Source organism: Aptenodytes patagonicus, chromosome 6 (genome assembly GCF_965638725.1).
Source record: "Aptenodytes patagonicus chromosome 6, bAptPat1.pri.cur, whole genome shotgun sequence".
Classification (NCBI taxonomy): domain Eukaryota; kingdom Metazoa; phylum Chordata; class Aves; order Sphenisciformes; family Spheniscidae; genus Aptenodytes; species Aptenodytes patagonicus.
The window spans coordinates 4135623-4150502 of NC_134954.1; the positions used below are offsets into that span (position 1 = coordinate 4135623).

Consider the following 14880-nt stretch of genomic DNA (forward strand, 5'->3'; position numbering starts at 1 on the left):
AAAGATTTCCAATTTTATTTTATTTTTAAAATCAAGTTGGCACCTTAGCAGAGCAAGAATTTAACAAATGTGTGCATTAATGAAATACATGTGAGATAAATGTTAACTGCAAACCTTGTCTCTGGTACTGGATTGTTCAGGAAAATAAAAGCAAGTAAACTCTAGGACAGTCCCGAGGTGTTTTAGAAATAACACACACGCAAGCAACGCTTATGCTATTTTAGCCATTTCATTGTCGAAATGCTATCACAGTTTAGCAACTCCTAGACATCAGGCAACAGTTCAGCAAACCTCGCTTAGTTTGCAGATTTCTTAAAACCAGGAATGCCAAAGATTTTTCTTCTGCCAAATTAGGGGAAGTCAGCCAAATGGAAAGGTGTAAATCCTGTCCCCTTGTGTACTCAGTGCCTCTAGCCGTTCTCAGGACCTGGCGGAGGTTGAAGTTGCCTGCTATTAGCAACTAGAAAAAGCATGAGGCAGCATGCCAGCTTCTAAATTAAACAAACAAAAATCCTTTTCTTGTTAACTTTCAAAGACGTGTATATTTCTTTCACACCTAGTGCTCGATACATGGTCAAGTTTAAGTGAGCGGCTGGAAAAGTACCAAAGACTTATATACACTTACATTGCTAAAAGAAAGGCTGCATTTTTGAATGCATCCCAAGGATCTAGGAAGACATCCCTCGCTCCGTCTCCGGGCCAGCTGGACTATTAGGAGTTGGGAAGATTTTTGATCAGAGTGGAAAGTCCTAAAGATCATTTCACAAGCCCCATCAATCAGCCTAATGCTGGCCCAGTTGCCATAGCAGAAACATGTCTAAAGAATTTTTCAATTAGTTAAAAGGGTGATTCATTTCATTGTAGATTTTCTCTCAGGAAGAGTGGCATGGGTTTGTTGTTTGGTTTTTTTTAAATTTTTTATTTAATGCTGCTTTCACATTTCAGAACTGCCCTGACTTCAAGGACTTATCCCAATGAACAGTCAGACATCCAAAAAAAGCCCTTATTCAAATACATCTGTTACCCTTAATAACATAGTCCAAACAATTCTTCACCATGGGTAAGAGAACACATATATAAATGCATTTCTGAAAGGGGGAGAAATGATTAAAAGTGACTTGTTTATTGAAGTTTTGTGTAACGTATCGCTGGTACATCACATACAGGAGCTGTGGTGTTACCACATACACTCGGGTCCCAGTAAATAGAGTACTGGGCTGTTTAAAGAGTGACATACGGTGCTTACTGACAAGAGAACATGTATAGATGCCTATGAGAAGAAATGCTATGACATTCCAGAGTTGCTTTTTAGTATTTGTAGGAAAGCAGCCAGAAAGAAGAGAAGAGCATCAAAGTCTGGCTCTGCATACCTTCTGCCAAACTCCTAAAAAACTCGCTAGGAAGCCAGTATGGTCTGAAGAGCGCTAAATAGCTGAAAAAAACATGTCGTGAAATAGATACGATTCCTTCTGTAGGGAAAATTGATTTTCTAGTCATATCTCCCCAGAGCCCAAACCATTAACACTCTCTGTCTCTCCCTTCGTGGCTCCTCTTCCACTTCTCCTCTCTTTCCTAGATACTCGCCACCAAAAAAAAAAATCCAAGCCAGCCTTCCCTGCGTAGAAATCTACACCATACCAACCAATCCTTCACGTACCTCTGCCAAGCTCTTTCCACGCGTGTCAGCATTAGCTTATGACATTATTTTTAGGATTTTCCCTTCTGATTGAAACTTTTTGCACTAACCTCTGTGACTTCCCCTTCCTGTGCGCAGCTGCCCCAGCCATCAAGGTCTTTGAAACTGCCACAGCGCTGAACGCAAACCGGAGCAAGGCAGGAGGCTCTCATTGTTGCAAAGTCGTCACTTCTGCCAGATGTCTTTCTTTAAGAATATATTTTTATATATATACACACACACATATATACACGTGTGTATATATATATATTTTTTATTCTCAGTAGAGAGTTCTAGTTTGCTTACCAACAAGACATGGCTTAAGACCTACCTCCTCATTCACAGTAGCATACGTATTACTGACACATCTCTTAAAGAGGCCTTCTAAACATGAAACTTAAACACTTAATTAAAAATTAATATGCCTTTCAGGCCTAGTTGCACATGAAATCCATTGGAGCCCAGCTGCTGCATGTGGCGAGGAGGTGCCAAGCTGGCTGTCAGATGCACACAGTGCTTGATCAGACTCATTGCTGACAGGAGCTTCATCCAAGGTCTCATTTCTGCAGCCATGAGGAAAAAAGACGTCTACTTTAGGTTGTCAGGAATTTAACTATTAGAGCAGGATTTTTACTCACAATGTTTTCTCCTTGGTATTACGCGATGGGTGGAACGCAGAGGATTTTGCTCTGTGTTTTAATGACCTGTGGCAATGGCAGAAATTGTCATTCAAGGATTTCCCAGGCCTACGAGAATGACTTGGCTTGAAGGATTGTGCGTCCAAACAAACAGATTACCTAATAAAATCTATTACTTTCCTGGTGCTCGTCAGTCCTAGTCCTATGAATCAAGAGCTCTGTTGGGTAATCCTGCGTCTTAATTATATTTTGGTGACATGCATGGATTTGAAAGATTCTTCAGGATTATTTTGACCACAAAGTGCTGTGGTGCTGGATGGCTGTTCAAACAGCTCTGCCTCATTTTCCCTTTGTTTAAGCATTGTGCAAGGAAGTATTTACAATGCACGAGAAGATGCAGGGATCATAGGAACAATCCTGAATGTGGGACAGATTTTTGGATAATCATGACATAAGCAGTACTTGTCAGAAGGGCCCAAAGCCTGGGCAGCCTGCGTGACAGCAGCGACCTTGCTGCTCAGGGCCAGGCGCTGTTTTGGCATCAGAATATTCCATTGCTATTCCCACCTCTTATCCCCAAAGCATGGGAACCAAGGCATATAGCTGAGGATGTTAGCCTATATTAGAAAAACAGCCTCAAAAGGTAGTCTAATATTTCTTACTCAGTTAACAATGCTCTCACTTTAGGTGTGGAAGCAGGCAATGATATCTCCTCTTTAATGCCCATACTTACAGGTGAGGCGAGGGAAGACGTGTTGCCCTAGAAGCCCCAGCAAGTTCCATACATAAAACGGCACTACAATTTTTGGTAGCTGGATGTTGCCACAGGGCAAAATGAGGAACGAAGCTGTTGGCTTAGGGGCAGCAAAGGGAAGTCTGGTAAGCAGCGGAAGCCAATGTAACTTAGAGTCTGTCATCTCAATGGCCAGTCCTTTGAAAGACTTGGTGCCATAGATTTGGGTTGGCTTTACCTGTGATATTCCCTCCTGCATCTCTGCTTTCAGCTGTAGTTCAGGTTACAGCAACTAGCCTATACACGTTACTGGACAGCAGGATTACTGTTGTTTTTAATGTATTACACCATCAGGCAAGCTGTTGGGACAGAACAGCTGGACAAGTTGGAGCTAGCCTCCTCCCAATTAGCTGCTTGGTGGTTCTGCTTCTCAGTTAGAAACTCACATCTCTCCAGTTTTACATTCGTACTTGCTTATTTCAGCTAACAAAAGAAAGTCCAGAGTACAGATCTGATGGCCAGCAGCTCTGGAGTTACATGCTGGATCATCTCCCCTATACCCCATTGCACGTTGCACTGCTTTTCTGTTTTCCCTTAGGAAAACGTGGACACCACCATTCACCTGCATTACAAGCATCACTTGTACGAGGCTTTGAAGAGGTGGTACAGCATACTCTGGTAAGTGATGTTTGCTTTATACAGTGTACAGGCCCATCAAGCAAAAATAAATCAACATTTTAAAACTAATTCACAAATTAGTTTTAACCTATTTCTCACAAACGCTGCTACTGGCAAAGGACTGTGAGGATGCCTGGTCCTTCGGGCTCCTCACCAGCCTGGCAGTCTTTTCTAGCAGCTCGCACATACTGCACGCTGTGATGGCTACGCTGTGTGGCACAGATTTTCCCAGTCAAGGTTGATTTGGAGCTGGTTTGTTTGCATTGCAGTGCTTCAGAAATACTCAGCTTTCCCTTTCCCAGAAGGCTATCCTGTCAAGAGTAGGAAAAAGAAGGCAGAAAAGAAAGGAGGAAACTAGCCAAGCAGCAACACAGAAGGCGAGCAAAGCCACAGCACGCTCCTTGAGGGGCTGCAGGCACTGCTGGGTGTGCAGCAGAGAGGACAAGCTACTCCAACAGCAGTGTGATCCTGCACACTTTGAAACAGTTACATGCACACAAACAAATTACAGCGTGCTTGCTGGCCACACAAACAAAATACAGTGCGTTTGCTGTCTCCGTAATATTCCATGCAGCCAAAGTTAGCATTGCACCTCTGAGCTGTAATTCGTATTACAGTACAGCTCCTGTTTTACATGTGCGTATACAAATCATCCCGCTTCACTAATTCCACAGCCATGTCCCACCCTAGTTCTTGTACCCCCCTCCATGAAAGACCAGGACTTGGATTTCCCTTGCTTTGAGCAGTGAATGCAGCAGTTCTGCTCAGGAATAAAAGGAGCAAAGCTGGCACACACACACACACAGAGCAGTAAGGGGTTAGCTGCAGTTGCAAACAATTTTTTAAAAGGCCAATGACATGTCCAGATTTGGGCAGCTTTCTGCTACGTCCATCGTGAGGACAATGACGGTTTCCAAGTGTATGACAAACCTACACTGGAGCATGGGACATGTGCACACCAACTGCCAGTTCTGATCCTACTAGTGGCCTAGAGCTGAGCTCAAGCTATTTATCCTGCTTCTTGGACAGCTTTTACAGTCTTTGTCAAGTTCTTTGTAGCTACAACTAAACTGCTTCATCCAGCCGGGGCAGAACTAGCTCAAGCAAACTAGAGAGGGGCGCAGATACACGTTCTTATTCTAAACAAAATAGCCTTTCAACAAAATAATTCATCTTAAAATAAGAGGGGGATGATTATTCCCTAGCCTCACTCAAAGGCACACTATATAGAACCATTTTTGATGAAAACAACTGGGTTTGGCAAAATTATCAGAGGAAAAATCAATCTCAGGGGGAATTGCTGGAGATCTCAAATATACGTAGCTCCACATTTAATATTAAAACCCTCAAAATCTCAGTTGTATTATATCTAGTATCCATATCAGTGCAAAATCAAGCACAAATCCAAAACCAGAACAAAGACTGCTATTGTCCCCGAATTAAACCGTAAGAGCTATTGGATAGCCACGGTACATTATAAACAGACCAAAAAGGTGCAGTGCATTTTCAGTAGCTAGCCTGGGCTAGTAAGACTTTTTTACTATTGCTAGTTTACAGAAAGGTACTGTCTGTTCCTGAGGATTAGTGCAATCAGCCACAGCAGAAGTCAGACCAACAATTTAAACTTTGGGGTGAATCTTTTTAAACATCCAATGCTAGCTGTTTTGGCTATACCGTTCTCATTTGTGGGGGAAGGACCTTCCTGCATTACAATACAAATTCATTGTATGGAGATACACAGGGAAGACAGAATACACAATAAACATCAGAAAGTGCATCAGAGGGATCATTCCTCAGGTTTCCTTGGTAGTGTAGAGCTTAGCTCTTCTCCGCTCTGCACATCATCTCAACAGACGGTGCCTCTCAAGTTTGTTCATCGTTCATTGGATGGAGGGGGTGGTTCAAGGCTGAAAGGAAAATTATGGAGACTTTTGGGTAATCCTCCGAAGGGATTCGCCAGGGTGACAGCCACTCCCCATCACACGATGCAGCCGCACTCGTCCCTACCCAGCCCTCCAAGGACAAATGGCTGGCGAGTCAGGTGCTGGTTAGATCATCACCGACACCTACAGTTTCGAAAGGAGAGATCAAAAAGGAGATTACAGTTGTAGGTGGAGATGCAGAAAACACAAGGCTACCTTCAACTACCTCTTACTACTTGCTATCAGCTAGGCTGTATCTGAGTTTCTTATCCCACCAACTCACCCTACCACAGACAGGCGGGTCACTTCAATTCTCCAGTTAAGCCCTTACCCCTTGTAGAGCCCATTACAAAAAATAAAGCTGCTCTAACAACCAACCGGCACCTATCGCCTTCCTCACTCCCGATCACGGCATTTCTCCCTGTGCAGGAGGAATAAGAGCCTTCATCCCACTGTGCCTTTGAAGACCCACGGGCACACACTGCGCACAGAGGCAAGCACTTCATTCTTTCAGTCTTCCTTCTGCTTCACTAGAATCTAAATTTCTTCCTTAGAATTTACATTCTTTTAACTCGTTAGCCATCCTTGCTTGGACATTTAAAAGCTCCTGGTTAATACTTGACAAATCTACAGAGTTTCCTTAGAGCTCCTTAGCTGCCTCTCTCAGCTCTTTGGATCTCTCTCGTATTACCATCACAGATTTCCACCTGGATTTTCCAGGAGAGTTTACTACTCCCTATTTAGCACTCCCTAACTACTTACAAACTTTACGTCTCTTGCTTAAGCAAGGGAAGATTTTGTATACCTCCTCCTTTTCCCAAAGTGCGTTGCTGTCAAAGCTCAGGTTCATTTCTTCTTGGGGATCATGGGAACTGTAGTCCTCTGAAAACTGAGACTGTGCTGGGCTTGTGCCCCTCCTAAAGTAGTAGAACAGTTTGTCCCTCTCGACAAAAAAAGATGTTAAACCTCACCTTTGCACAGAATGGATCCAAGTATTTTTCAGTCAAAGATACCACGTGGGATACAGCTCACAGATTCAGTTCAAACGAGGAAAGCTAGAGTAAACATGCATTTGTTAATAATGGTATGAGAAATCTAAGCACGCTGTATAATTAATACTATTGCAAAATATGACTCGGAGGAGTAAAAGCAGCAAGGAAGCTGAGTGTTACATCTAAAGCACCAAGAGAGCATCCGTGGTAGGTGGTTTGGTGGGAAAGGGTAGCCAACCTCACTAGAAGGAAGAGCTGTTTGATTTGAACAAGGCTGGATGCAATGGAGGCTGGGGCAGAACTCAGACAAGAGGAAAGTAAAACCATCGGCATATTCAGTAAGATTTGCAATTTAACAGTTACAGGTCTAATTAAGACCCACAGCCGCAGGAAACCTGAGTCCACCTCTTAAGAACAAAACCCGAGATATTTAATATGCCACAATGGAAGATTACTAGATTATCATTTCCGAAAGTAAAGCAGCAATTTCTCACAATATTAAAGCCAAATAAAGCTAGTGCCAGCATTTACCAGTTATTGGTTTGACATTATTGGGGATGTGCTGCTAAATTGCTTTGGGCTCTTGAACTGGGCCCTTGGAGTTTTTTGAGTTACATAGCAGATGATAGGTGGCATGAATAGTACCTGAAAGGCCCTCTTTCCAAAGCACGGGGAAGGGACGCTGGTGGGATGGAAGAGAAATATACCACAGACCCCTCAGGCACAACCTTGTCTAACATTTGACACAAGCACCTTAAAGTTTGTAGTTACTTTTCCAAAGGAACAAGACGCTAGAAAGCGGTCCAAACAGCTCCACATGCTAATACGTTCGAGCTACGTGGCTCGGGGTACAATACAGATGTAATAGCACAGCACCAAAGATTGATGAGCCTTGGCTTTTACCCATTTTTGCATTATTCTTGACTGCATTCTTCCAGTCTCCTGGATAACTGTGCCATCTGTGAGCTGCAGCAGAAGCGAGCCTGGCCCAGGCAGTCGAGACAAATGATTCTTTGTAGCTCGTTGCAGTGATGTTAAAGCTGGAACAAATTTCATTAACCAGCAATCAGAGGCAAAAACACAAGTAATGAGCTATTTTCTATTTAGAAAACAAAGATATTGGATGCTAGCTCTTGAATGTAAGTAGTGATACAAGAGGCAAGGTAAAGAAAATGCCCAGAGGAGCATGCACAAAGACTTCAACCAGAGAGTTTCACGCAGCAAATGTACCCACAGGGCCCGTTTCTCCTTTGCATGACACGTATTTTCACGGATGCAGCCCTGACCTCTCCGGTTCAGAGAAGATGAATGCCCCGGGAAGGGAAGCGGCCAGGGCAGGTCACGCACAGGGAGAGAGGAACTCCGCGGCAGCACGCGTGGAAAGCCGGGAGAGAGGGAACGATGCCAAAGGCCATCCAGCTCTCGGAGCAAATCATTCATTTCTTCCATTCCCTCCCCGTCAGTGTGGCAAAGGGCAGTTGTGAATAGGTTGTGGACACGAGCCGGTAACTTTTCCCGACAGTTTTGCAAAGCCGATTTAAATACTATTGACCCAGCCTCCCATCTCCAGCTCAGCTTAACAGATAACCAGAGGAGTTTGGGTTTTGAAAGCTTTCTTGAGGGTAAAGCCTGCAGGAGTACAATGTCACTGCTGTCGATTTCGTCTACGTTAACAACATTTCAATTTTGCCCAGAGTCTTTAGTAAGAATTCAAATATAACTGTTGGGGTTTTAAAATATATATTTCAAAAATTGGAGCCATCCAAACTATGCAGGCCAGCACATCTTCTGCGTTTATTTTTATTCCTAATCTAGACTCTACATCAGCTGTCCTCGGGCTGGTAGCGTGAAGTACTGGAAGCCTACCAATACATATATATAAAACTTCCTTTTTGGTCCCCATTGGTAGAAGGACAGATTCTTTTTCTCTTCGAGTCACTAAAAAGTCACTGTGCAGGCTAATTCAAGACAAATGTGAACGCATGATATCTGAACAACGGATGTGAGGCTGCGTTTGAAGGAAGTATGCTAAAAGGGACTGCGTCCTAGGGGTCTTCAGTAGGAGAGAGTGCTGGCAGCCACTTGGAGAAAGGATTCTGTTACTGCCGTGGTATTTTGGGCTCCAGACTGCAATGTTTAGAATGTGCTCTGCTCAGACGGTTATGGGAGCAGCCCCTCCACCATGGCAACTAACATATGGCTTTGCATTGTTGCTAATAATCACACAACAGAAAGAAAAAGAAGTAAAAAGGAGAACGTGCTTTCATGCACAGACTATGAAAGTCTATGGCTGCATTCTCCAAGGCTGTAACCAGAAGTTATGAATTGCTAAATTGCGTGTTTTCTCTTCTCATCTAACGGAAAAAACGGTGTATACAGTTTTTGCAGATAGCCCATTTATTTTGCTGAACTACCTCGAGCTCAAGGATGCTGTTTAGTGCTAGCTGGGTACAAGCCCAACAAAGGCCCAGGGGAAATTGGCTCTTGATATAACTATTTTTGTCAGGTATGGATGAGTGTCTTTTTTGCAAGGCCACAGCACCCCCCTTCCGAATTAATGGATCTTTTGCCACAAAGGCAGACGAAATATAAGACGCACTTGCTCACGAGCTGCCAGGAAGGCTGCAGAATTTTACAGGGTTAGCAGCACAGTCCTTAGGCTGCTGTTTGGCTTCCAGACGCATCACTTCTAGCAATTTATAAGGGACCGATGCACTCGATCAGTAGTTGACCCCATCCTCAGCACTGGACACCGAGCTGGTTATGGGAGGAAGGATAGGCTGTGCACAGGTGAAGCCCACGGAGGACTTTTCAGACACACCAGCTGAAGGTATCCTGTGCCCTCGCAACGAGGCGCAGCCTCACAGGATAGAGACCAGGAGAACAGTTCTGTCTGAACGTATCCCCATCCACCCTGTGTGTTCTGGGAAGCAAGAAACCCTCTGAAACTAAAGACAACCTGCTCCAACCTCTCCTTTACATACCCAAACACACCTGCTCCGCTGCCCCTGCAGCGGGTGGCAATTTGTGTCAATGCCAGACCACCACAACGGGGTCCGGTATAGACTGAGAGACCTGAATACGCTGCGCCAAGAGAGACCATAATCACCGTCACTGGAGCACAGCAACAGATTGGGAAGGGGAGTATTGTTGTCTTCATTTTACACAGAGTGGGCTGAGATACAGAAACACGTAGGGTGTTCTGTCTTTGATTAAAGACTGGTGATTATACACGGAAATAGCTGCTGATCTCAAAATTCTAGGAAGCGCCGATTACATTGTGCCAAAGGAATAAAGAAATTTTAAGAAGAGTCACACCAGAAGCGTATCATAAATTTTTCTCTCTTGCTTTCCGTTCTCTTACTTGCAAGGCTTCTCTTATCCAGCTAGAGATGACAGAGGTGGCCGAGGGCACATCACGGGCCATGGACTGCGAAGGGCGAGCAGCCCAATGACCTGCACACAAACAATCCTGACTTGAAGATTCTTTATCCTATTTTCTCTCATAACGACAAACAGACCTGAAAAAAATAGTAGGATCAATTCACTAACCAAAGAAGGGCTAAAGCAATAATGATAAATTCAATTCCAGTGTGAATTACCTTGTGCAATATAGATTTAGTATACTGGTATTAATTTGAATTTTGGACAGCTTACCTGAATTGCATCTCCAAACCTTTTGGATAGTTGCTAATCTTTGTTACTAAAAATCATGGATCGCTTATTTAGGCGTCACGCATACAATAAGAAAAGATACTAAAGTACTAGAAGAGAAGAAACGAAAGTACTTACTTTATTTGCAAATCCCTCCAGTGACTCAGGTTTTATAAACCTGAAAATTAGTATTATTTATTAATTAGAAATTAATTTATAAATTGAAGGCAGTAAGCAAACCCATACAATTATTAGATGATGTGGTGTTTATTCCTCTTCCATTTCCTTTAGCTTTATCTTCCTCATTTGTCATTTCTAGTGTCAAATTGCTTGCATTCGTATCAACAGAAGATTTATGTGGGTAAACTTTGCACACACACAAAAAATCAGTAGCCTCATAGTGAGTTACATTTGTATTGATGGCACTGACAGCCATGAACTCCTAATCTGATTGTTTTTACTTTGCAGGCTGCGATAAAGCAGCGAGCCCGGCTGTGCAATTGGCACGCTATTTTTAAGGTAACTAAAATAAGGGTGTCTTCACCCTTTTGGGGGAGAGCCGTACATCTGCATGGAAAGCAGCTCCGCTGCTAACGGTGGTGTGAGAGCGGGGCGCGGGCTGCGCGGCCGCGGCGGGACCCCGGCTCCGGCGGGGAGAGGCCCCCTGCTAGGGGCTGCCGGGCGGGTGGTGGGACGGCGGGGATGGGGGCTGCGGGGATGGGGGCTGCGGGACGGCGGGTCCGGCACTGCCTCTTGCAGAGCTGCCGGCAGCGGGCATGGATGCCCTTTCCAACCGCAGTACGGACAGCAAGGCAAGAGACAGGTCATCTGTCGCGCTGGCTAAGGTTAGCTCCAACAGGAGTATGTTTAAATAAATATTTGATATTGTCCAGGAAATACGGAGGGGTTTGCACATATATGTCTATGCTAAGCTAGCCTTCTACATGCAGCTGCGGGAATACAGCGGGTGCGCCAGAATTTCATTATTTCTCTTCTCCTGAGCCTGGCTCCCACCAGCATTTGGCTGAGAAGACAGCTTTTGAGAAAAAAACATGGTTTATTGATCAGTGAGATCTCGCGAGAGTCACTAGTGTCTGCAGGATGGAAAGGGTGGAGTACAGGGGAGGCGATGGGGCCAGCGGGAGGGCTGTGATCGTTAAAAAAGCAGCACCCGTGCCCAGTGTAGGGCTGCTACACTGCAGGTTTGGATGTGCCTGCTGAACACGTATGGCACCTGTGAAGAGGACTTGAGAGATCGGGGACAGAGCAATGCGCTCAACGTCTCGGAATCGCCACAGCACGAGCAAAACCCTCCCTGCCAGCCCGGCACAGAGCGCTTGGCTCAGTACGTGGGCCCCTGTAGCGTCCCACAACCCCTGCGCCAAACACCAGCAGCAACACAGGTGAAACAGGGCTTTCACCACCCACAGGGCTGCGTGTGCGTGTTAGGCTGACAGAGAACAGAAACTCGTCTTTACCGGCGGGAGAGTGTTTTTCCCCAAACAGTTCCCCAGCGTGTCCTCTCAGGATTCACTCTCGAAAGTGACCTACAAATAACTCTTCCAAAAATAAACCTAGGAAATAAGAGAACTCTGCCAGGCACTAAAGCTCATGAATTCGTTGCATCGAAAACCCATCACCGTATTCCTGCTAACATCCCCACTGCTGTCCTTGCCTCTCAGAGAGGCTGGGCGGCTGCAAACACCGCCCAGACGATGGGCAGTCGTGTGCAAGTGGCTTCATCTCCTGCTTCTTGTCAGGCCTACGGCAGCGACGCACGGCTCACCAGCACCCACCAGCCGAACGGAAGGTGCTGCTTCGCCCTACAAACCTCCTATCCTTGGGCAAGCGTGGTTAATGACTCCACCATTACCGTTCCTGCCCTGCTAAGAGCAGTTTTAAGAAAGCCTTGGAAACAGACACCCTCCTCTCCCGTCACCCTCCTGGCCGCTCGCCCCAGCGAGGCCTCGGGAGGTTGGGACCCGGTGGGCCTGCCTGCACTGTGCAGTGTCCAGCCGGGTCTAACCGCACCACGTCCCGCCCGGCCGCGCCGCAGGCTCCAGCAGCGGGGAACCAGGATGGGGAAACTGCCGCGACCCGCAATCGTGTCGGTGATACCGTTTCACCGAGATGCTCTTCGGCGTCGCTCGGAATTCCTGCAACACCGGCAACTACAGAAAACGCGAGTTTTCTGCTGGGAACCGGACCGGACAGGCCGGCCGGGCGGGCGGGCCAAGGAAACCTTGAACTGCGCCCTTCTGGGCAGCTCCGTGTGCTCCGGCGGCGCCTCCCTGCCCGCGGCCACCGGCTGCCACCGCGCTGGCAGCCGCGGGCGAGAGCAGCGGAGCGGGGCCGGGCCTGGCCGTGCCGCCCCCCCCCCCCCACGGGCGGGCAGCGGGGCGGGCGCGGCGGGAGCCGGCGGCGGCGCTGGGGGCGGCTGCCGGAGCCCGCGGCCGGCGGCGGAGGGGCGGCGGCGGCGGCAGGATGGTGAGCGGCCCGGCGGGGCGGCGGGCGGGCGGGCGGGGGGGCTCCCCGAGGCCGGGCAGCGGGGACCCGCAGGGTCAGGCAGGCAGTTCGGACCCCCCCCCGCCAGCTCCGGGCGGTGGCCACGCTGCCTCCGGGAAGGGAGAGGGGGCGAGTCGGGAGAGACAGACAGCTCCTGTCGGGGACAGACGGCTCCTGTCGGGGACAGCCAGCCAGCTCCTGTCGGGGACAGGCAGGCAGCTCCCGCCCTTCACTCCTGGCCCGAGAGACCCGCCGGCTGAGAGCCCCCTGCCCGCCGTGCCGGGCTGACCAACCCGCATTGCCTTGGGGGCCTTGGACCACGCCATCCTTAGGCTGTTGCTGCTGTGATAGCGTTACTTACGGCTATCCTTTTAACATCCCCCCATCTCCGGGGTGTCGGTGCTAACGCGAACAGTAACAGTCACGCCAAAGCCAAACTCACCTCCCGATGCTGCAGCAGCGCATGGCTGCCGTTCCAGCCGCCGCAGGCGACGTGCTCTAGGCTGCGTGCATGGCACAGCAGATCCCTGAGCTGGTGCCTCTGGGTCCGTATCTGCAAAACAGCATTGAATGTGTTTGCTCTGCTTTGCCGAATGCTTGTGACATGCTGAGGTAAAGGCTATATGCTGTTTACTGAAAGACACAATGGCTGTCAGACACAGTTACAGACACAGTTACTTTCTCTCTCCCGGCAGGGGAGGTTTAGATTGGACGTGAGGAAAAATGTCTTTACTGAAAGAGTGGTGAAACATTGGAACAGGCTGCCCAGGGAAGTGGTGGAGTCCCCATCCCTGGAGGTATTTAAAAGACGTGTAGATGAGGCGCTTAGGGACATGGTTTAGTGGGCATGGTGGTGTTGGGTCGACGGTTGGACTCGATGATCTTAGAGGTCTTTTCCAACCTCAATGATTCTATGATTCTATGATTCTATGATTCTTCTGCAATATCAAATCAGCAGTGGAATCTTAAATACAAAAAAAACGTGGCATGTTTGGGCTGCATTCTGAAAATCAGTATGTCTTTTCCGTGTTCGTATATTTGTTTTTGCAGTACGGATTTATAAATACATGCCTGAAGTCTTTGGTGATTGAAAAGTATGGTGAAGAAACATGGGAAAAATTAAGGTAATGTGGTCCCGATAAATGTAGCGTATTGGAAGAAAATGCTCAGGAATTTAGCAGCAGAGGATTACAATTTCTCACTGGTAAACGGCAGCTGATGTGTATCTCAAGTAATTATTAGAAGTAACTAGCAGGGCAAAAGCAAGAGTTTCTTACCTTGTAACACTTCATACTCTGATACTAATTTGTCCCAATTAATTTGTTATATCCGATAATTAAGGATGACATGTAGTTTTATAGACAACTGTGCAATAGACTTGCTGGCTCGCTGTGACAATGTCGAAAAGCAATTACACTGAAAAGATGTCATCCTTGATGTGAAGTCAGTTTAATTCCAGGAATTTCAGAAAAGCAGCTAAATAGATTATCTTCTCTGGTTTTGTCTTTACTTTATGAGCTATATGGTATTTTCCAAGATATAAAGATATATAAACGATACTTAGATACATACATAGAATAGCCATTGAAGCCAATATAGAGAATCAGCAAGTTTTTGGTCAAGTCTGTGGAGACCCAAGAGCTTGATGTTGTGGCCAGTGGACCAGAAGACAAACTAAGACTCCACTTGCTCTAGCCCCCGCAGTACGATGCTCTAATCACACTATAATACCGTAGCGTGAAATAGCAGAAATGGAGAGGTGGACACCACTGTTCAGCCACGTTAAAACAACACTTTTACACCATTAGAGGAAGTAATGTGTTCCAATATAACGCTTGAAGGAGGTTAAGGAGTGGGTTAACAGCAAAGAGCGCTTAATGAATGCCAGTTGGGTCACCCAAGCATGTTATATTTACGGCACTGCGGAGACAAGAATATTGTCTTCTCTGTTGCAGACTGCAGGCCGGAGTCCAGGATTCTTTCTTGACTTTTGAGGTTTACAAAGACGAGATCACAATGCAGCTCGTCGACAGAGCCTGCAAAATATTAGGTATGTGTCACCGTGCCTCAAAAATGAACCATC

The 14880-nt window shown here is 46.6% G+C and overlaps 1 protein-coding gene and 1 long non-coding RNA gene across 6 annotated transcripts in view; one reads left to right on the top strand and one right to left on the bottom strand.

Annotated features, from left to right (window-relative positions):
* Positions 1–13321, bottom strand: LOC143161736 (uncharacterized). 3 transcript variants are annotated; one of them, XR_012995591.1, is made up of 4 exons: positions 13240–13321; positions 7542–7678; positions 6452–6701; positions 1–5790 (listed from the first exon to the last, which is right to left on the bottom strand). It is a non-coding gene; the product is annotated as an uncharacterized LOC143161736 (long non-coding RNA). The 3 variants fall into 3 exon arrangements; XR_012995590.1 differs by lacking the exon at positions 13240–13321 and adding an exon at positions 10003–10153 and having other exon boundaries at positions 6618–6701; XR_012995589.1 differs by lacking the exon at positions 13240–13321 and adding an exon at positions 10003–10153.
* Positions 12749–14880, top strand: part of LOC143161735 (guanylate cyclase soluble subunit beta-2-like) — a 23717-nt gene continuing 21585 nt past the window's right edge. For all 3 annotated transcript variants that reach the window (XM_076340886.1, XM_076340887.1, XM_076340888.1), the window contains exons 1-3: positions 12749–12779; positions 13848–13921; positions 14753–14847. In XM_076340886.1, the coding sequence (XP_076197001.1) occupies positions 12777–12779; positions 13848–13921; positions 14753–14847 (172 nt within the window). In that variant the 5' untranslated portion in view covers positions 12749–12776. The remainder of the gene's footprint in view (positions 12780–13847; positions 13922–14752; positions 14848–14880) is intronic.